This window comes from Dasypus novemcinctus, chromosome 1, assembly GCF_030445035.2.
Source record: "Dasypus novemcinctus isolate mDasNov1 chromosome 1, mDasNov1.1.hap2, whole genome shotgun sequence".
Taxonomy (NCBI): domain Eukaryota; kingdom Metazoa; phylum Chordata; class Mammalia; order Cingulata; family Dasypodidae; genus Dasypus; species Dasypus novemcinctus.
Window position 1 is genome coordinate 35,106,962 of NC_080673.1, and position 23,355 is coordinate 35,130,316.

At 35.9% G+C, this 23,355-nt stretch overlaps 1 protein-coding gene across 10 annotated transcripts in view; it reads right to left on the reverse strand.

The window, feature by feature from the left end:
* GRIA2 (glutamate ionotropic receptor AMPA type subunit 2) overlaps positions 1 to 22,083 on the reverse strand; it is a 171,236-nt gene extending 149,153 nt beyond the window's left edge. For 5 of the 10 annotated variants that reach the window (XR_011648473.1, XR_011648474.1, XR_011648471.1 and 2 more), the window contains exons 1-2: positions 20,978 to 21,664; positions 20,306 to 20,446 (exon numbers count right to left, since the gene is read on the reverse strand). Coding sequence is in view for 5 of the 10 variants with exons in the window: in XM_004450788.4 (XP_004450845.1) it covers positions 20,306 to 20,446; positions 20,978 to 21,065 (229 nt within the window). In the remaining 5 variants the exon portion in view is untranslated. Of the gene's footprint in view, positions 1 to 20,305; positions 20,447 to 20,977 lie in introns of all 10 variants that reach the window. The other 5 variants (XR_011648472.1, XM_058278166.2, XR_011648470.1 and 2 more) reach the window with 4 other exon arrangements.
* Positions 22,084 to 23,355: the final 1,272 nt, after the last annotated feature.

The following is a 23,355-nucleotide window of genomic DNA, read 5'->3' on the forward strand; positions in this document are numbered from 1 at the left end:
CACCCAGAGGTGTCCCCCCGCATATGGGAGCCCCATGTGCAAGTAGTGCACCCCGTAAGGAGAGCCGCCCAGTGCGATAAAAAGTTCAGCCTGCCCAGGAATTGTGCTGCACACACGAAGAGCTGACACAGCAAGTCGGCGCAACAAAAAGAGAAACAGATTTCCGGTGCTGCTGACAATGACAGAAGCAGACAAAGAAGAACATGCAGCAAATAGACACAGAGAATAGACAACGGGGCAGGGGGGAGGGAAGGGGAGAGAAATTTTTTAAAAAAATGGGCAAAAGTCTTGAAAAGACAACTGTCTAAAGAAAAAATACAAATGGTGAAGAAACACATGAAAAAAATGTTCAGCATCACTAGCAATTAGGGAAATGCAAATCAAAACTACAATGAGATATCATTTCACACCTATTAGACTGACACTATTAAAAGTCAGAAAATTTAAATGTTGGAAAGGATGTGGAGAGATTGGAATGTTTATTCACTGTTGGTGGGAATTAGAATGGCATATTCACTGCAGAGGACTGTTTGGCAAGTTCCTAAGGAAGTTGAATATAGACTTGCCATGGGACTTGGCAATACCATTGATAGGCATATACCCAGAAGAACTGAGAGCAGTAACGCAAACAGATATCTGCACACCGATGTTCATAGCAGCATTATTCACGATTGCCAAAAGTTGGAAACAACCCAAGTGTCCATCAACTGATGAGTGGATTAATAAATTGCAGAGTATACACATGATGGAATATTATGTAGCAGTGAAGAAGAAATGAAGTCATGAAACATATGATAACATGGATGAACCTGGAGGACATTATGTTGAGGGAAGCAAGCCAGGCACAAAAGGACAAATGCTGTATGATTGCCCTATCATGAAGTAAATATATGTGAAATATGAATATGGGTGAAATTGCATACATAAGACCATTTTTCTTTGAAGCTGAACAAATGATTGTTAATACTACAAAATGTTAATATCAGACCAGAAAAAAGCACATTATACTAAGTGAAGGAGACCAGACACAAACTACATATTATATGATTTCATTTATATGAAATGTAAATATAAATCAATTTATAAAGATGAAATGACATTAGTGGTTGTGTAATCTCAAAAAGGAATGATAAGTAATATGAAGTCTTTCTTTTTGGAGTAATGAAATTGTTACAAAAGTTTTGAGATGATGACTGTACAACATTGTGATTACACTAAAAGCAATTGATTATACTCTTTGGATAGAATAGCTAGAAATAGCAGCTCTGTATAGTGGGGAAAGCATAGAGAGATTGAGAGGTGAGGAATTTTCTTGTTTGTCCTTTTTTTTGTTTATTATTATTATTGAAATAATGAAAATGGTCTAATAATGATTGAAGTGAAGACTGCACAGCTATGTGATTATATCGAATGCCATGGATTGTACACTTTGGATGGATTGTATGTTTATTAAAATTGATTTGTTTAAAAAGTATTATGCTACATTAAATATATTCTAAACCAGAAAGGCAAAAATCAACTAAATATCTGCCTAAGAATTTTTAAAAATAAAGAATATGGAGGAGGGCAAGTAATCTAAGAAATAATGGATAAGAATTTCCCAGATAATAAGGGAGAATCAGTCTCAAATTTACTGCTGAGAAGGATGATTGGGAGAAAAAAATCCCACCTAGGATTTTTCAACTTATCTTTGAAATTTTAGGAAAGTAAATAAAAAAGAAGACCCTGCAAGTGTCCAGAGAGGAAATAAAAAAATGTGCAGAAGAAAAATAATTAGACCTCTCAATAACTACATCTCATGGTAGAATAAAGTGTGTAAATCCTTCCAAGTTCTGAAGAAATGTGACTTTCTTTAAGAATCCAATATCCAACCAAGTCATCAATCAAATGTGAGAGAATTAAAACATTTTCAAATATACAAGAGCTCAGAAAATTTACTGCCAAAGCTCCCTTTCCTAGGAAGATAGATAAGGATGTGACCAAGAAAAAATTTGGAAAACAAGAAAAGGAAAATCAAGGGGTTCAGGAACCAAGTCTCCAGTACAGAAGAGAGAAGAGTAATTCCAGGTTGACAGCAGTGCAGTAAACCTAAAGAATACTGATTTCAAATTGGAGCAGGAAAACAGAAAACTCTAATGTGTTGCTCTCCGGGTGAAAATTGGGCAAATATATTACATGAGCAAGAGACTGAAATAACTTAAGTATATGATAAAGTAAAACAATACTAGAAAAACAATAAAATCACTAGAAATTCCAAGATAATTTTAAAAGCTGCAAAGAAAAGAAGTGTAATCTAAATACAAATTAATTGGCCCAAATTAAAACAGAATTAAATGAAGAAAAATGAAATTTATTCTGCAGAATTGAAAGAATAAAAAGATGGAAACAATTAGGGATATTGTGAAGAATGCATTTATATCTTGTCCCAACAGAGGCAAAATGACTATTTAATGATTCATTTTTTTAAGTTTTCTTATTTTAATAAAATTGCTGATAAAACAAGAAATATGATTTCGAGTATATTCGAAATTATAATGAAAATAATAGATCAATCCTAAATTAGCAATATAATTAGCCAATTAGTTAACCACTAGAAGAATAATAGAAATGATTACAAGTGGTCATCTCTTAACAGAAGGACTGCAGGTACAGCAGTGGGGAGTTTTATTTCATTCTAAGCCTTTCTATATTATTGCAAGTTTTAAATGTACACAGTTATACTTGAGGGATATAATCCAAAAACAAACAAAAATTGCACTTCTTTAAAACAGTATTTTTAAAAAGACTCCCATACATAATTAAAGGGAAATTTTTTAAAGTAGGAAAATAATCATATAGGTTTTGATTGACTAAGGGGTTATAGGGTTTGTAGGTATCACTAATATTCAAGATATTGCTAGTATTACTCATTATGACTAATACTAACTACATTCACAATGTACAGTTCTTCTCCTCTGGACTTAAGGACTTCCATACCCTTGAAAGTGAGCATGGCCATGTGAATATTTCTAACAAACAAAAGCTGAAAAGGCATGGTCTCCCGCTGGGCTGAAGCATTTGATTGCTGGATGGAGAGTCTCTAGCCCAATATGCCCCTGCCACAATGATCTTGTGTAAATAACTTATGCAATCAAATAGGAAAAATACCAAGATGGCAATGAGAATTGGGCAAAAGCCATGAACAAACAATTTATGAAAGGAATGTAAGTGTGCATTAAATATGAACATTTATTTTAAATAACACAAATGATTTTTCAAATATCAAATTTGAAAATATTTAATGACTACAATAATGTTAGGTTCTGTTAGACCAGAATTTTCATAGGCAGTTGATAGAATTATAAATTGGCATGAATTTCCCTGTGAGGTAGTAATTACATTTTGGTCACCAGAATTGAGGGAAAATACATATGCAGAAAGATTTTCATTAGAAGCAAAATTTTACAATGAATTAAAATGGGTTCAAAAAATTTGCAAAAGTAGGAAATGGTTAAGTAAATGATGTATATGAATGTAAATTTATTTCTATTTTTGTCCATGTGAAATGTTTCTATCCACCAAAAAATACATTAAAATACCAACAGAAAGCTGGAGTCTTAGAGAAATTTTATAAAATATATCTTTAAAAAATGTTACCTTGCTAGTTAGAAATCTGTCTGTTTTAATGGTCGTGGAAAGGCAATGTATTATAAAACACATCAGGACCTGTACATGTCTTTTGCTCTCCTTGATAAGCCTACAGAGATTTCAACATTCCATAACAGGAAGTGGTTAAAAATTTATGTATTTACTTGATGTTGGGCCAAAAATACACAGTAGATATCATGCACCATAAGGCAGGCTGAAAGTATTTATTGATACAAGAAACATTTTAGCATTTTATTTAGTATTCCAGTTTAAATCATATTTATCATAAATAGCTTGATACTTGACTTTCCAGGTAGAGTGCATAACTGATTTTTAAGACAAACCGGGAATGAAACTACATCTATGTTAATAAATCCACGAGTATCTGAGTTCCGTTATCTTTCTTAATTGTACATAGAGTATAGTCTCTAGTTTTAATATTCTATTTGTGAACACAGATGGATTGTTATACTGAATTAACTTCAGAGTGATATTCAAAAACCAAGTCATAACCATCACTCACTACTTAAACCTTGATATAGGGTAAGAAATATGCAAAAACCGGCAGTCCATTTAAGCAATATTATTACTATGATGCAAGCCAAAAAATGTAGTAGTCATTTCTTTACCCCTCTGGGCTCAGTTAATGTTCAAAATCTGACAACCTCAATTATTGATCTGATACCCCAGTAACAGAAAAGCACAATTTATAATAGCCCTGCTCAGGAAACAAGTATCTTGCATAACTTTACATTGTTTTGTCTGGACTAGAGTTTTAATCATGTTTATTTCATTTTCAGGGTAAATTCTCTGTTTTAATTCCCTGGGGAACTATTTACTTAAAAAGGAAAGCTGGTTGCATTTCAAATCAATGAAAAAGAAATGGATAGTCCTATAGCAGTTGTGACAATTGGTTAACCCTATTTGGAAAAAAATAAAGCTGGATCCTACTTTAGAATTTTTACCAAATAAGTCTAGATAAATCAAAGATTCATTTCGAATCATGAAACCAAAATATCATTAATATTAAATTAAACCTTTAGCAGTTTTTATTCTTTAAATAAAGTTGAATGGGAAAAGCCTAAGGCACAAAAATCCTAAAACCATAAAGCAAATAATTTCTAAATTTGACTAAATGAAATTTAAGAATGTATGAAAAAAATGTCGTAAACCAAAAACAAAAAAAACTGAGTAAAATCAATGCAACACATAACAAAGTGCATATAACTTTAATGTATATATCAATAAGTAATAGACCCACAACACAAAAGAAATCTCTCCAAAGCTATGAACTAACACACACACGTGCTTGCAAATATATGCCAATGATGTGTTAAGAAACTTTTAACATAAATCAAAATTTATCATTGTAAATGTAAGCAATGAGATATCACTGGCAGAGCTTTAAAAAGTTTAATAATAGTGTATATGGCTAGTGAGAGTAGCAGAAACTGGCACATTCTCACGCTGCATGGGATTGTGAATGGATAGGTCTTTTTTCAAATATCTAGTAAAATTTTAAACTCAGTTATTCCATTCCTAGGAAACTATCCTATACACATACTTGCACATTAAAATACAAGGGAAGAGATAGCTGCAGTCAACAACAAAGGAAGGCTAAAGAACAACAGATTATGTGATAACTATTTTTAAAAAAGGAGGAAAATCTCTTTGAGCACATATAAAAAGCTTTCCAATTTATGAAAAGTGGAGAGAAATCAAGTTACTGAACTGCATATTATGTGTGTATATTATTCTACTATTTCTGAAAACCACTGATGGTGATTTTCTAGAAGTGGAATTAAGGTGAGAGGAAAACTCTCTTTTATTATATTATATCCCTTTTGAAATTTAACATGTGCATGAGTTACCTTCATAGTAACTTTAAAACCTAAAAATATAAAGACCTTAATACATCTGAATTCAAAATCTCTACATGTTTTGATTTTTAAATCATTCCCAAAACCAAAATTCTATTGTTATTAAATATTTTAATTATTCATATGATTTTTCCTTTATGTTAAGTTGCATCAATTTTTTTCAGGTAATCATGATTTCCAACTGAAATTTTCAAACTGCTATAATAATTAAATGTTAGAAAATCTAAAATCTGTCTTACTATTACAAGGGACAATATCAGGAAGTTAGTGACTCTAATAATTCAAAAGATATACAAATAAACATGTTTAAATATCTTTGTAAAACTTACTTTTGTAAAACTTGCAACTTGCTTCTTCAATAACAAGCTAAAATAGTATTTATTTTAATGAAATAATATAGCCCACATCAAATTCATTTATATAAAAACCAGCCAGTGATGTCTGTAATTCATTTATATAAAAACCAGCCAGGGATGTCTGATACTGAAGAGTTTACAACAACAACAACAAAAAAAAAATCAGAGCAAAGTTTAAAAAAAAAAAGCCATCTCCAATATCTGACTCAAAAATTGATATTATTTTTGACAGATGTGCAACACACATGATGTTAATATTATCAGTTTGTCACTTGGCCACCCAACTTTTCAGCAATATGTTATGAATCAGTATATATGTCATTGATTTTTTCCATCTTCCATCAAGAATCTCTTATGGCCAGTCTCGAAGCCAAACTCAGCATGTAAATGTATTGCCTTCCCCCCAGCATGAGACATGACTCCCAGGGATAAGCCTCCCTGGCACCAAGGGATTACTACCAAGTACCAGCTGATAATGTAACTAGAAAATGACCTTGAATAAAAGGGTCAACTCAGACCAGCAGAATATCTCAATCTACATATAATACCAGGAGTTAAAAATGCTTTTTGACCTGAATAAAAGAGGAAAATGGAAAGGACAAATGAGTTTACATGGCTATGAGTCTCCAAAAAGAGCCAGGAGGTTATCAGAGGAGTTGCCCTTATGCACACCTCAGCAGAGTCCCAGAGACAGATAAAGTAGATACAACTCCAGGTATTGGTTCTTCTGAGTGCTGCAGAGACCCACAGGTTCTGTGTTCATGGCAGATGGAGTTCAGTGCCATGTCAGTTGGCCCTACTTTGGAGTTTGTGTTTCTTTGTGATGGAGCTGGACTCAGACATGATCTTTGTCCACAAGTGTCTCCTGTTACTTTTGCCGGAACTGTGGTTGGTACTAGGGTTTAATGTATGCCCAGGGGACCCAAATCTCTGGACTGACTGTGTGATAGCCGGGCCCTGAGCCTCAGCAGACTTGCAACTCCTACACTCTGGTTTATTGGACTTACCCCACTCAGCTAACATGGAGGTGATGAGGGTCAACCACCACGCCAGGGAGCCAAGAGTGCCTACAGATGGAAGCAGGAGAATTACATCCAGCATCCATGTGGAATCTAAGCCCCCTCTTGATATACATGTGGAGTGGACACAACCATTCTAGGGTCCACAGGATGGAGGAATACAGAATGGATTAGGGTGGACTTACTGATACTCTATTCATGAACTATTGTGATTAGTAATTGAAGAAAATGTGGCATTGGTGTGGAGAAAGTGGCCATGGTGGCTGCTGAGGGTAGGAAGTGGGAGGAAGAGATGTGATGTGAGGGCATTTTCGGGACTTGGAGTTGTCCTGGGTGGTGCTGCAGGGACAGTTACCTGACACTGTATGTCCTCCCATGGCCCACTTGGTGGACTATGGGAGAGTGTGGGCTATGATGTGGACCACTGACCATGAGGTGCAGCGGTGCTCAGAGATGTATTCACCAAATGCAATGAATGTCTCATGATGATGGAGGAGGTTGTTGTTTTGGGGGGAGGAGTGGTGTGAGGGGGGTGGGGGGCATATGGGAACCTCATATTTTTTAATGTAACATTAAAAAAATAAAGACAAAAAAAAGAACCTCTTATGTTTTCTTCACAACTTTTGGAATTAAAATTTCTGTTCTTAAGGTATTTGCTTGATCTGAGTAAAGTTCCTGAGTATAGGATAATATTTATAGATGGTCTAGACAATACTTGTATTACATATTCTAAAGTAATAAGAAAAATCAGCTAGATGACCAATATTAGCTTTTACTTTTGTCAGAAAGAAAAATATTTTGCTGTCCTTCAAAAATTTTGGTACAGAATCTTCATCTTCTTCATCACTGCAGACATTACCAAAGTGTTTGGCATTGAACAAGTATTTACTAAAAATGTGAGGAAGAAAAGAAAGAAGAAAATTCTGTGATATTTTTTGGTGCATATGAGCAACATAGGTATAAGTACTTTTACAGTATAAATTCTTGGCTTTCATCAAATATTTTCTATTTCAGGCCCAAATCCAAAGGCATCAATGGATCTTTAACTTTATCTTGCAAATGTAGATATTTGCTTTAAAAGAGTAGTGTTGACCCAAGAGTTTACTACTTTAAAGAGATCACATGGCTGCAATCTAAGGCAGCATCAGAATAACAAGAGACAACACAGAATGAAGTCATGAATATTTTATAGATTTTCAAAAATTCTAGCCTATTTGTGGGGCTTCCTTATTTTTATTTATTTTCAGGGTCTACATATGGAAAAGCATCTCGCTATTACCCAAAGGAAATGTAATCTCTAGACAACTAATCATTTGAAATTTTTTCAAGCCTTTTAGACCTTGTGGCAGTTTGACATTATTGATGAATTCTATAAAAAAGAAATAAACTTTTTGTAAACTGGTCTGTTCCTCTGGGCATGATACACTTTGACCATATTAAATTCAGAGGTTTCACTTTCACTTGATTAAATTAAGATTATGACTTGATTAGGCCACTCAGTAGAACCTTGAGTACACACCCCCTTGGTGGGAAGACATTGACACAGGAAATGTCACAGCCGAGGAGAGAGCTTAGTTTTGATGTTGGAGCCCCAGGAGGAGAGCCGAGCTATTCATCTGATAGTTTATAGCTGAGCTGTGGAGAGAGCAGAGCAGTTGAGCCTGGAAAGAGACGAGCCTAGGGAAGAGAGACAAGCCTTATGCCAGGGTACAGCTGAGAGCAGAAGAAATTGGGAACATGGAGCCTTAAGAGGAAGAAGACTGAACCCTCAGAGACTGGCAGCCATCTTGCTTCAGCATGCAACAACAGACATTAGTGAGGGAAGTAATTTACTCTTTATATAACTGTAAGCTTCTAACCCAGATAAATAACCTTTATAAAAGCCAACAGATTTCTAGCACTTTGCATCAATACCCCTTTTGCTGACTCATACAGACTTTTTCAACAGAATACAAAGGCAAAAAGAGCCTCCCTATTCATTCTGGGGAAGGAACTTGTGAAGAAGATGAGATGTTAACAATGTGCTAGCCGACAGCAAGATGCAGACTGCTGATCCATAGTGAAGACGTGACACTGAACCTGCTCCATGTTTAATGTCATCCTATTCATGGGAATTATCGGCCATCATTTGCGTTGGCTCAGATTTATCAATGGTTGAGGTGATAACTGAACAGTATTAGATATTCACACTAAATGATAACCAGGACCTATACTTTTTAACTTATGCATGATTTTCTGTTCTTACAGTTTTTCTTTTAAATTTTAACAGGGGATTGGATCAAGGACACACCAAGATTCTTGTAATGCATGCATTCAAGGGTTTTTTTTTAAATAAAATGAAATGCTAGTATCTAGTGTTATTTGAAAGGTTTGAAATTGTATTATTGAAGCTTGTTTTGATAATTGCATAGACAGACTTGTTAACTACCTTCTTTACCATGCACCTAAGAGTGTAGAGCTAAGTATATGTGACTAATGTTCATGCAGAGGAATTGGAATCACTGAAATTTGCAGTATTTGCCACAATAATATATTAGGCAACTATGGTTATTTAATACTGATAATTAAATTACAAAACAGGTACTATAATTACCCCAATTTTATAGACTGAGGAACCAGGATTTTAAAGGTTAACTGGTTTATACAAAGTCACACAACTAAGAAATCTTAAAGCCGAATTTTAACCCATTTCTTCCAATTCTAATATATTACATTGCCACATGAGATTGGAAACAGACTCTGCCTTAGGAAACAGTGAGCTAGTTTTCTAGCACGAAAGCTCCTCCACAGATTTATAGTGACTTAGAACAAATCAATTCAATTTCTTTTTTTCTCATCCAGGAATGGTTGTAAAAATAGTTCCACTTATCCTGTAAAGTTTACGAGCTATGGTGAAGACCAAACAGATAATGAAATATTATGAAAAGCTAAACATTCTAAATAAAAATTAACTGATAAAATATATAACCTCTCTGAAGGCAGGAACTTCCATTTTATCATCCTCCATCACTCTGACTATGCCGTTTAGTTCAGAGTAAATGGCGAAGATACAGAGAAGGGAATATTTGGAATATTTATGACATCTTAAAGTAGGCATATATTTTCTCATTTTAATGCCTCCAATAATACTATCAAGTATGATGTGAAAACTGGTCCTCAATCTACAGAGAGTAAGAAACGTGTTTTGTACCATAAAGCTATTAATTGTATTGAGATACGGATTTGCTGATTCTAAAGCTTTTGTTCACTTTTCTGCTTTTCAATTAAATAAATATCATTTAATTAATTAATCAAGAGAAAAGCAGGAATCTATAATATGAATCATTAGACAAAGTGTTTAGATATCTTAATTATATGCTTGAAAGATCTACCAGGGATAAAATAGTTCCTACTTGTTCAACATCCTCACTGTAAGTGATATGCAATAAAGGGGGAAAATGTAGTGCTACTCGAGTTTCAACACCTCAGCTTTTAAAAATCATTCTCGTACTTTAGTGTACTTTGTCACCAAGCAACACATATGTCCTATGCAGATATACAAATAGTATAAAATGATTCTAACAAGGAACTAGATATGCATTCTTCTTTTATTCTGTCTTTCATAGCAAATGTTTATCAAAACTTTCCAAAGATTGCAACACCATGAGTAATAAGAAGTTAGCAAATTTGTGTGCACACACATACACTAAACACCCTATAGCATGTTTTGTGATTATTATGTATCTTCAAAACAATACTACAATTGATGATTTCTCTTTTACAATGGTGGAAACTGAGATTTAGAGAGATTAAACAATTTGCCCAATTCACACATCTAGTATATAACTAGAATTCGGTTGCAGATATAGACTCTTAACAAGTACTATTCTGTCTCAGACTTCAGGGCTGCTAACTGAAAAATCAGCCTTTGATCATCATTCATCATTAATGATTCATTCATCACTAACATGACAAACCTTGACTTGTACATCTGAGATATAAAGATGAGGATTTTATGGTCTTTTCCTCAAAAGGACAAAAGCTCTAAAGCTCCTGGATATCACCTCAGAATTGTTGTCTATGTTGCTCTTTATATGTTAATTCGTAGTAACACTGTAAACTAGTAAAACCAAAACTGGTTAAACAGGTTAAACTATAAATTATGAAAGTCCTTGAAAATTACAAAGCCAATGTCTCCATTTCTTACTTAAACTAAAAAGAACTACCAAAATTCTTCTGTTCCTCACAAACTCAAGATAAGACATGAAGACAACAAATTAAAAAAAGATAAACCTTGACATAAATTAAAATGTATCTCCCACAAAAAACTAGCACCCTTCCCCACACCTTTAGAAATATAGAGCTCCACTTTCAAAACAGTCTTTGTCAATGGCTTGCAATATGGAGAGATGGTGTTTTTAAGGGAACCCTCCTCCCACTCTGGAATGGTAGAAGCTATTTATTTCTGTGGTAGCAGGATCAGTGAAAACAGATGGCCTTGTAAAATATATGTGATTAATAATAAATAGTTTACATGAAGCCCTTGAGAGCTTAGCATCACTAAGATGGATAGGACAATATTTTCAGATATATTGACCAAACTGTTCACTCAAACCTTAAAATCCTTGTTTTTCAGGGTGAAACTACCCATTGTTATATATTTTGGTCTCAAATTGTCCTTTAAATGATTTTTCTGCATAACTAACCTTAAAAACAAAAATTATTATATATTGTCTGAAAATTATTAATTTTGTTAAAAATTATTACAAGACAAGGTAGCATGTTTAAAATTATATGTAGGAACTTTAAAATCCAGTTGGATGGTAAAGAAGCAAAGAAACATTACCACATGGATCAAGAGATTTGGGGCTGTTCTACTGAGGTAAGTTGTATGGGCATTTCTCAAGCATTTGCTGAGGGTTTACAGTATTTCAGGCACCTCAAGCAGGAGACAAAGCTGACTATGACACAATCTGCTGTCCTGTAAAGCTTACAGTTCAGTAAAGCATTCATAGTATATATATTTTATCTCCAATGTTTTTTAAAGCTTTCAGTCAATATTTTATCTCATAAATATAAAAGACTTTTTTCTCCTATCCAGAATGATAAATGTCCCTAACTGGGTTTTTTTGTGCCTATTTGATGCATATTTCTTCCTTTGCTTCTTGGTTCTCTCTAGAAGTAAAAAATAGTTTCTACTATTCAATGTTATGATTAGATTAGTCAGTGATAATGTAGAAAATTAACTATAGAAATGTAAGCTAAGCAAACAAAATTAAAGAGAAGTTTGATCAAAAATTTTAAAAAGTAAAAAATAAAGAATACACAGTTACAAATTCCTACATCTTCCTAGTACACCAAGTTTTGCTCGCTCTTGGAATTCTTCCCTCTCTCTCCACAGTCCCCTTCCCACACTTTCAGAAATCTGGCAATTCCAGTTTTCAATGATGTAAAAGAAATAATTTTTCTTAACCAAAAAATCTTTATTTCAATATGACCATTCTATCCTTTTTTCTCATGTGCAAGAAATATATATATGTACATAAATACACATACATATAATCAAAACATTGAAATATTCTTACTGCAATGGCCCAAACATCATTACTAGAGAAGCTGTACAATTAACGCAAAATTTAAAACAAAACAGTATATTAATGCAAAGAATTAATACCAGCTGCAAAATATTTGTGATCTGAGAAAATCTTTTCTTTATCAAATTATGTAAATTGAGTTTCAGTTAGACTTATGCTAAAGCTAGAAATTATGGTCATGTCATATTCTGTTACAAGGATAGAGAAACAAATAATATACCACTATACTTTAATAATGAACACAGAGTATATTTGCTTTATATGACATAAACATATTTCTCTCATTTCCATTAGCATTACTGGGAAATTAGAACATAGTTAAATACTTGAATTGAAGAGATACCTTCAGAGGTTCACTGAAATTCACTCAGAGTGAAAGTATCACAGAACCATAGAATAACTCAATGTCATAGTATTTGTAGTTTAAACTTAATTTTACATGAAAGGGAAAGAAACTTCACAGAAATATTATGCTCTATTCAAAGAATTTTGGAAAACTAAAATTTAGGCATTTCTAAATTCAATCCAACCTGTGCTCATTTTTAAAATACTGATATCACCAGAAGAAAGTATAGGAATATTATGCAGCATAGCCATAAACAAACTATGTAAAACTATAATATAAAGCTCTGAAGAGCAATCCAAATAAACTCTGAAGAGTGTTTGTGTGTGTGTGTGTGTATACACACACATATATATATCATTTGTCTAAAAATATGTTTTTTACCCAAGCAAATTACCAACAGAATGAAAACAAGCAAAGATAAATTATTGGAAATTATTACTAAAGACAGACTGCAGGCCCAGGTATAAAGAAGCACACATACAACACACACACACCTTAGTAAAAATACCAGAGCAAATGTCCCACTATAGTAAACTATGTCCATAAACTTCTCATTTCCAGACATCTTCTAAATAAAACTAAATAGGTATTTTTATAATTTAATTTACTTTTTAATTTGCCCTAAAATAATTAACATAGAAAATTGTGATACGTAATATCTTAGGATGAAAACAAACAAAGATTTTTGTGGCAGCTCAAGGAATATATAAAGTTTATAATCTGTGGAAAATCCACAGCTAAAATGGAAACTCCACCAGACCCACAGTGTCAGGGCCCTTGTAATGGCAGTCTTGTATTTTTACTATTTGCAACATGGTTTCTACCTCAATATAAATGTTGGCATTTATAAATCCTCTTTAAAATGTTCATTGTACATTTCTTCAGCAAATCGCTTTGACATCTATCAATGTGGCTTTCAGGATAAAGATAACAGCTTTCATCTAGCTTGTAGATGAAAATGAAATATAGGACATCTCTGTCTAAATAGGATTTAAGAAAATAACAAGTAAATTGTTTCTTTTGAAATCCAAATGCAGAGCAAACACAGGAATTCTTACGTTTAAAGAGTATAATACCATGATAAGGACATCTGCTATAAAATCAAATGTGTTTAAACAATCATTAGGTCCCTCAATGCACTGGGAGTGGAGCTAGGCATTAGGAAGACAGCAGGGACATGATCCTACCTTCGAGAAGGCCAAATTTTACCTTCTTCTTGTTAATTTTAAAACAAGTTTATTCTATAAATTAAAATCATCATAAATAACAAAATATGTCTAAATTAAATAATACTGAAAAAATATGTAAGGCGTGTTAGTCTCCTAATCAAATACCACTGTAAGAACCACCTTCATTTTTTTTTTCATTTTAGTAGACCCCGCTTTAAAAAAACATTTTGATATTTAAAATTGTTAAATCAGAAATGGTTTTGCAATTTTAACTTTGAATTCAACAACTAATTTGCCTATTGCACTGAAGAAGCATAGCCATATAACAAGGTTGGCAGTTAGTTACTTAGATCTTTAGAGAATACTTCTGAAATTTTGACTGAGAATTGCCGTAATAAAAGACTCATTTTTAGTACAATCTGGGGAATCTTCAGTAGAATCCAGTTTAAAAAGAAGAAAGGAAATAGAATTTAGCATCTAAATTAAGTATTTAAATCTAATACAAGATTTTAGTGTAATGCACCCTTTGCACACTTAAAAATTATTTTCTATTTCAACTTAGATGCTGTTTACTGTAACAGTATTTGCTCTGAAGATAGAGTACTTTTGTTGACTGTAAAAAATAATAAAGTAGAAGAAAGAGAAGGAGAAGAAGGAGGAGGAAGCGAAGGGGGAGGAGAAAAACACTAATTCTCTCTAAAATTCAATTGTATGGCAACACATACTGGAATAATTACAAGCAATTGCTCTTTTTTTAACCTATTCAAATTTTTCAGAGTTCTAGGAAGTTTGGACATTTGCAAAGTGTTATTGGAAAAGATTAGGGGAGGCTCTAAGGCATAAATCAGCATCACCTTGTCATGTCATAGGGCAATAACCCCAGCACTTTAAAGGCTTGATGTGAAAGGGAAATGCCTCACGGATCTTGAGTTAGCAAGTTGGGTCTTGCTCAAGACCTCAATATAAGTAGTATAGGAATAATGTCTTACTAACATTAACCTTCCATATTTTCAAATAGTAATTTTCATTTAAATGCAGTTTTTTTTCAGTTTAAAATAAAATCTTTCAATGTTATCCTTCGATTTTTCTATTTAGTACAATCTATCATTTTCTTAATATTCTCTTGTAATAAGTGAAATATGAAAGTTTAACTATAAAATATCCAATGACAAATTAAAACTCACAGAAAAAAATAACAATTTCTTTCTTAAAAATGTGCAATTCAGTAGAACTTAACATTTGTAAACCGAGATTGTACGGTATTGTGTTCCAGAACATGTGTTCATGGTTTTTTTCATGCCATGTTTTCTTGACATTATTTAATAGCATTGAAGTTGATTCTGGCTTAATTAAATTTTTGCATATGAGATGAGATGAGATGAGAACTCAAGATTCCAGTAAACACCTCAACAAAAATGACCAAACATGACTGCCCAGTTACCTCTAACTCTAATTATATATAAATAAACCATGAGGTTGCGCTGATGCACAGTGCAATAAGGGTTTGGTAAATATCAATCTGATGAACACAAATACATAATCTCAATTCATAAGTAAAATTCAAAGACAAGAAATATACCTTAAAAATATCAGAGAAGTCAAAGTTAAAAAACTGGAACTGTACAATTTTAAAATCCTCTGTCTTCCAAGAGTCTTTTCAATATATGCTGTTTTTAATGTCTTTATGAATCAAGTTGACAGGAATATTTTAAATAAGCTATTAAAAAATTGAAGGTGCTTTGTTTTTAACAGGCATTGCAGTTATTTTTTCTAATTCTTATCATTTTAAATGATTTTTTAAAAATTAGATGTCTTTTTTTTCAGTTTTTCTAAATAAATTTGTTTACAGTGTTTCAAAAGGTATTCAGTGTGCGCAACAGTTTTATGAAAGAACAATATATTTTCCAACACCTCCATCTGCTGGCTTAGAGAAAAAGTAGATTTTTATTTGCCATTTATTTAAATTTAATATTTTTATAATTTATTTTGTTTTATAGATATAAAACATAAAATAGTCAAATTAAATTAGACTAATGCCATTTGTCAGTTATTCATCAAAAGAAATAGAAAAAAAAGATTTTGAAGTATAAATTTAACATTTAATACTTTCAATTGAAAAATCCCACAGAATCAAATACTCATGTTTATCACCCTCTTAAACAGTTTTATTTTCAAAAGTTTTAGTGATACATAAAGCATTAACATTAACAATTTTTAGAATGCAAAAATACTTAGCATTTCCTAAAACTCTGCTGTTGATTTTTTAGTTAATTACACGAGATGTATCCATATGCCTATTTTAAATCTATTATTACCACAAAAAAAAAAAAACAGATTTCTGAGTTACTGTACTAAACTAGTATATTCTCGCATCCTCATATTAAAGTTCTTAGACAAGACCCACAGCTGCAGGTGTCTATTGAAGGCATCAATGCCTATGGGGCTTTGGAAAGTATTCTAAAGAACAGAGAAAGGAAAAATTTGAAAAATGAATTCCCATGGGAAAAGCATCCTTATATTCTCTGACAGTTAGGAGGCACTCGATAAATATTTATTGAATGAATGAATGAATTCTTGAGGCCCATTACTGGTTTCAATTACTGCACACATCAGATGCTAGTTTGATTTTTTTTTTTTTCTGGTTTTATGCTTTGTAGTTTCTCATAATGAAGACTTAGCATTTGAACAACCTTCAGGAAAAAAAATAAGACTATTTCCAACTAAGAAGAAAAAGAAAGAGGAAGGGAAAGAGGAGTGAGGAGGAGGAGGAGGGAAGGAAAGAGGGAGGGAAGGAGAGAAAAAGAAAGAAAAAAAGAAATGGGAAATCTGGCTTTATTTCCTCAGGTACCCATGGAAACAAATGGGAACAAATTGGTACTTTCATTATTCCACTGTGACTGTGAACTAGAAGGATGTGGGAGTTCAATGTGATGCACATAGACATTTTACCCAGTTCAGAATATAATGACTTCACTTCATTTGCATAACCTTAACCATTCAGTAGATCTTGCTGGATGCTTAAACCAATGTGGATCTCAGCATTTCCAAATATGTCCCTCCTTCTGAAGAATAAAATTAAATAAGTAAACTAATAACTTTTCTACTTAATAATATTATACTATTGAGCCGTAAAACTCCATTTTCTTAATATAAAAGTTTAACCCTGTCGGATTTGTATAGATTACCTAGGAAGAAGAAAGCTCATTAATGAACATTGATTGGTGATGCATATCTTTTTAATAATGGAGTTAAAGAGCAGAATTCTTAGATTTCTGAAGGAAAATGGTGTAAATAAGTTGTTTTGGTCTTAACTATCAATATATTTTATGTTGTCACTTCCACTTCATATAGGAAAGAATTATAGACTTCCTGACTGAAAAGGTAAGAAAATAAAGGTTAAAAATTGGGATACAACCTTGAACAGACACAACAAATTTGGCATTAGAGATTTCCATCTATTTCTTTACTGCTGATTGTGATTGTAGTTTACACAAGCATCTCTCTCTGAAAAGAATTAAACTAAATTTACCTTTTCTACTGTAAAACTTCATACTATAATGAAGGAATTAAGTCACACACACAAAAAAAATTAGTGGCTGCCTAGTCATTGAGTCAATGTCAACTCCAGGAGGTTCTATCCAATGAGCTTTGTTTCAATATTTCTGTTTCACTAGGACTCTTCAGTGGTTAATAAGCTTATTATAACCTGGGCAGTGCAAATGCCATGATTCCCAATTCCCATGTCCACAACTTTTTAAAAAACTTTCAGTTCTTCACAGTAATTTGTGTTATGTCCTAAATTAATAATCCGTGGAGGAGTAATTACGTAATCTGAAGACATATGTATTTTTTTTCCAGCTTCACTTTGTTAGAAAAACAAAAATCCCAAGCACATGGAAACTGTGCTACATGAAGATTTGCAGAACTCAGCACTGTGGTTAAATGAATTAAGCGGTACAATTTTTACTTTACCAAAGTCATGTGCTGTACAGATAGATGTACACAGTCTGTGAAAACTCAAGGAACTTAATATATAGGTAACATCATTCCATTTTAGTCTGCCTATCTTATTTCAATAAATAGTATATTAAAAACAAATCTATTCACAAATATTGAGACTAAGAACTTAGTTACCTAACCGAAACTAGCCACAATCTTTTATCTTTGCAAGATCTCAACATAGTCATTCAAGATTTGTCGGTGTCAAAGTATATTCATTTTGTTCACTGGTCATAATGGTTATTTTCTCCATAAGTTTCTCTTATAATCTCCACAAAATGAGTGAACTTTTCAATCACTGACCATTTTCAAAAAGTATATCTGTCGAATACCTTCACATTATTTTTTAAATCTATATAAATCCAATACCCATGGAGGTGTCTTTCCTTAAGAGTCATCACTTCTGACACATTTTGACATAATATACAAATGCATACAGTTAAATATTTAGCACAGTTGCATGTCAAACTTATAAATCAGGAAAAATGGAGACCTTTTTATACCAAATGAATAGTTTAAATCAGATAAACTGGTCAAGCATAAGGGGCTTCAAAAATTAACACAGCTGTTTGTATATATGCATGTCCTAAAATTTTCCAAGATATTATTCTATAGGCATTGCAAAAAGCTGCAAATCCTCTTTAAGGGTTCTCTCTCTCTCTCTCTCTCTCTCTCTCTCTCTCTCTCTCTCTCTCCCCCCCTCTCTCCCCCCCGTCCCTCCCTCCTCCCCCCCCACCTCCCTCCCTCTCTCCCTTTCTCTCCCTCTCTCTCTCAACCATTTCTTTTCTCATTTAGCATCAACATTTGAAGAAAACATAGAGGACTGAAAGCTTCTTAAATCGATTCTTCTCAAACAATTGATCCCTAGGCATCTAATAGCATCACAGTAATGCCTCTCTTCCATCAAAGAAAATTGTTTCATTTCTTCATTCATCCGGGTGACAGCAGTATCAAAACGAGTTGATGATGTTCCAGACTATTATAATCAAGCTCAACTATCGAATATATGATTAAGGCTTAATATGGTGAAGTGGGATGGCAACGTGTGTGTGTCTAATGTGCAGTTGGGCTTTTCCTGTGGTAATTTTCTGCTAGCTCCTTTGCACTGTAGCCAAAGTGGGGCGGGGGGGGGGGGGCGAGCCATCTGCAAATTCCCCCAAATTGTCAGCTATGAAGTACAAGCTGCGAACATCAAGACAGGAAAGAAAAACCCCAGAGCAGCAGGCAGGAAATGATGGCAGCTGCTGGGAAGAGGGCAGGAAGGTACAGTGGCTGCTGCTGCACTGCCCACGCGGGAGCGGGGGAGGGAGGGCCTAGGCAAGCGCCTGCTAATCCTTCCATGGAACCTTCAGAGTCCTAATTACTTGGTTTCTGTTACTTTATCTGACACCCTGAAAGAGGTTCATCGCCGGCCCCGGAACACTGCGTGGAGTGTTAGGGCTAATATGGAGAAATGCAAAGACTAAAATGGCTGATCAGTGACTTCTTCAGATTTTCAGACTCGTGCGAATCCAACTGCTTTCGGGTACTTTTCCTCTCGCAGGCTCCGCTGGAGCCCCGCTACCTGAGAACAAAGCTCGGGCCGCCGGCACAGCTGACCGCGGCGCCCAAGACTGCATCGCCGCTTTCAAGTTAGCGGAAGCTCTACTGAGCAACTGACCGCGCACCCCACGCCACCCAGCCGGGCTCGGGCCTGCACCGGCCTCGCTCCTGCCCGTGCCGCGCCCCTCGGGTGGGCGTTATGTAACAGCCCCGAGCCCAACTCCAGAACCATCTGAACGTGGGCCTCGCGGGGCCGTGGAGTGAGCCGGCACTGGGGCTGCGGATCTAAGCCGGAGGCCCCAGGCGCGGGCCCCAGCGTGCACGGCGGAAGACCGAGCCCGGGTAGTCCCCTGGGGATCTGTCCAACAGCCCGACAGCGCGCTCTGGGGACCAGCGTGTTCTCGGCGGGCAGGGTGCCCACGGGCGCGCAAAGGGAGATGGGGAGGGGAGCGGGGAGAGCGCATCTCTAGAAGCATTCGGGAAGAGCGAGGAGACCCTGCACCTAAAAAAGTACTCCCCCGTTGCAACCCCCACCCCAGCTCACCAGTGCGCACACACTTCAGTGCCTCGCGCCCCCTCGTCACCGTTCTCCCTCCCCCCAGCCAGCGGGGGTCCCCGAGATTGCAGCCACTTTCCTCCTACGCCGTCTCAAGCACGCGCGTGTGCAACCGCTCACATCTACACATTAACATACACATGCACTAACATACACTCACACACACACATCACGCCGCACTCACACTCGCTGGCATTTCAAGTGCGGCACCGGCAAGGCATAAATATGATTTACTTACAAGCATTGGTGACTGCGAAGCTGTTTGCTACCTCCAAATTGTCGATGTGGGGTGTCAGTCTGAACTCCGAAGTGGAAAACTGAACCATCCCTACCCGAAATGCACTGTATTCCTGATCGGCGCCCCTCGGAAATAGCCCCCCTGCAAAGAACAAACACCAAGCAAGAGAAGAGTGTCAGTGCCCGGGAGGGAACGAGTGGAACCGCTAGCGCCTAACAGCCCTGGAGTCTCATATTGACGTTAACAGGCCGAAAAATCACAGCGGACTCGGGCCGAGGGGTTAGAACTTCCGTACCGTATCTAACGGGTTCACACATTAATTAAGAGTCTGAGGGGCATGGCAGATGGACAGAGACGTTCTCATTTCCTTCTGGTTGCAAGGTTTGTATTTAGACCCCAAGAGAATCTGAACAAATGAGAAAATGCTGTTAAGGATGAATTAATAAATATGGGTGTCAGAAATGAGAAGACCTTTTGCTCGATATAGCCAAGGCATAGCTTCTCCCTCTGCTTCATCCTAAGAAAAATCATGTACATTCTAGGCAGTTTTAAATCTGGAATGCAGTCAAGCTATGACATAAGTCTACATGACATGAATTAATTTGTCCACTGTGAACAAAGATTAGCACCAAATTATACACAATTGAAAAGCATAGCAAAAAGGATACCTACCTATCTGTATGCTGTTAGAAGAGACACCAAAAATAAGTCCCCAAAAAACAGCAGAAAGGAGGACAGAAATATGCATAATCTTTTGCATTTCCAAGAAAAGTAGAGCATCCACAAAACACCTTTTTTTAAAAAAATCCTTTTCCTCCTCTTCCTTCTTTGGCCGTTTATTTTCAGCAAATTAGATCCTCTGCATTTTGAGAGAGCAATATAGCACCAAGCTGCTAAAAAACTGGAGTGGATGCAGAAGCCCTTTTCCCCAGGTCCTGCTCCAGGCGGCTGCTGCCCTGCGCCCTGTCCCCGCTCCCGAAGTCCGGAGGACTGGCTCGATGCAGTTTTCAGCGGTGCTGTCGCTGTGGTACCAGTGTCTCGGAATATTCAGCACCCTCCCAAGCACTCACACACACACTCACCCTCTCTCGCGCTCTCTTCTCCCTCTCTCCTCTCTCTCACACCCGCGCGCGCGCACGCACACACACACATACACACACATACAGGCAAGTCACAGAGAGGGGTAGGCGGTCCCGGGCGCGCTTGCGCGACTCGCAGCAGACGGCGGGCGCGCGTGCCCACTCCTCCCCCGCCCTGCACCCGGTGCCCCGCACCGCCTTGGCAGTGGGGTGCGCGGCGCTGGAGCAGCTTAGCTAGGAGCTATACAGCCGCTGTCCTTCCGCGAGACCGTCGGTGTCCGGAGCCACCGCGCCCCCTGAGCACCTCTGCCTTTCAGCACCGAGGACAGCTCCCAGCCCCTAGCCGGGTGCTACTTTCACGCCGCTGCTGTGGTGGAGATGCTCCGCCGCTGGACTAAATGCAGCAAAGCTGATTTCCGGCTGCTGTGCAGGAGAGGCCGAATTACTAATTGTTGTTGGCGGTGGAGTATTCTTTTCCCCGGCCCTGCTATTTCACGTTAAAAGTAATTCTGATTCTCATCTCTTCTGTGAAAATCCATCTAGTAATATAGAAACGCTGCCATCCACTTTACCTGACCCAGCCGAAAAAGAAATAAGCAAGCAAATTACCCACGGGAGAAGTGCTTCAAAATTGTTAACTTTAGCTTCATGTGGTGTAGCCAGGATGCAGGGAAAACCCAAAATTCTATCTTTAAAGGCTAAAACCGTTAGGGGGAGATGAAGACTGAATTTTTGAATTACTTTGCATGGGAAGTCCCATATTTAGAGTGTGTTCCATGAGGGCTGTGATACATACCTGTCCAGCCACATTTCCTGCAGGTTTCTCTCGCTGCATTCACTGCTGACTCCCTTTGTCAAGCCTTGTAGACTTCTTAGAAGTGCTTTCTTTAGGCAGATTGAAAGGTGTAGACGCTGTTTCAGGAAAAGGCTTCATAGGAGGAAAAGATGAGAATTGCAAGGCTAGAAAGGCCACAGAATCTTTTTTAAGAGTTTTAGTTAAAAATTGGAGACCCCATACCGTTTTGGGCATGAGTTTTCTGTTTTTGTTTTTAATATCCAAGAAAGCAAGCGTCTTCACCACTTCGAAACCACGAGCTCAAGACTATTTGGAAACATGAGGTTAAAGAGAAAAAGGTTGTGGGGAAGGAGTTGGTGGGGAGGATCGATGATTGGACTTTTCCCTGTGGAATTTATGTGCTTCACACTGCTTGTGAAGCCGATCCCTAGGAACCTGTACTGGCAATTTCTTTTGTGTCTCAGAAATCCCTCACCAAAGTTTTATGGCTTTTGTGGTTTAAACAAACAAACGAAGATTGAGTGCAAAGGACTATTTCCAGGAGACAGGATATCGGAGCCCACAATATTAAAGGAAGAACCTGCTAATATTCCTGATTGCTGAGGGTTAGTCTATTATTATACATTGCCTTCCTGTGCAATTGTCACTTAATAGCACGCCTGCAGCCTCTTTGTTGTCTGTATTATGCCATACTTGCCTTTTTACCATTCTTGGCCTTAATTTCCCCCATATTAAAAATGACAAGGATGATCAAGATGGCCTCAGTGGCTGAGAACTGTTAAAATCCTATAATCCTGTTATGGCCTTCCCCTTTCTTTGATTGTGGAAAAAGTTTCCTACATCAAGAAGTGAGAATACATTTAATCTATTATTAAACTTATAAGCAATATGTAAATTCTATTACCAAGAATTTATTTTAATGTTATTGTCCACACTATATATAAAGGAAATCCTCTGAATCAAAATACATTTGGCCTCTTAAAAATTAAATAAGAATAAAAACAATAAGAGGGGCATAAATGAATACATATATTCAAAATTATAGTAAAAATATTTAAATATTATATATTGTATGACTATTTGTGATTCAAGGTACAAAATTGATTTGAAATTATTTCTTCTTTGAAATTAAAAAATATATATATAAGAATTTATAACAGCTCAGCACAAAATGA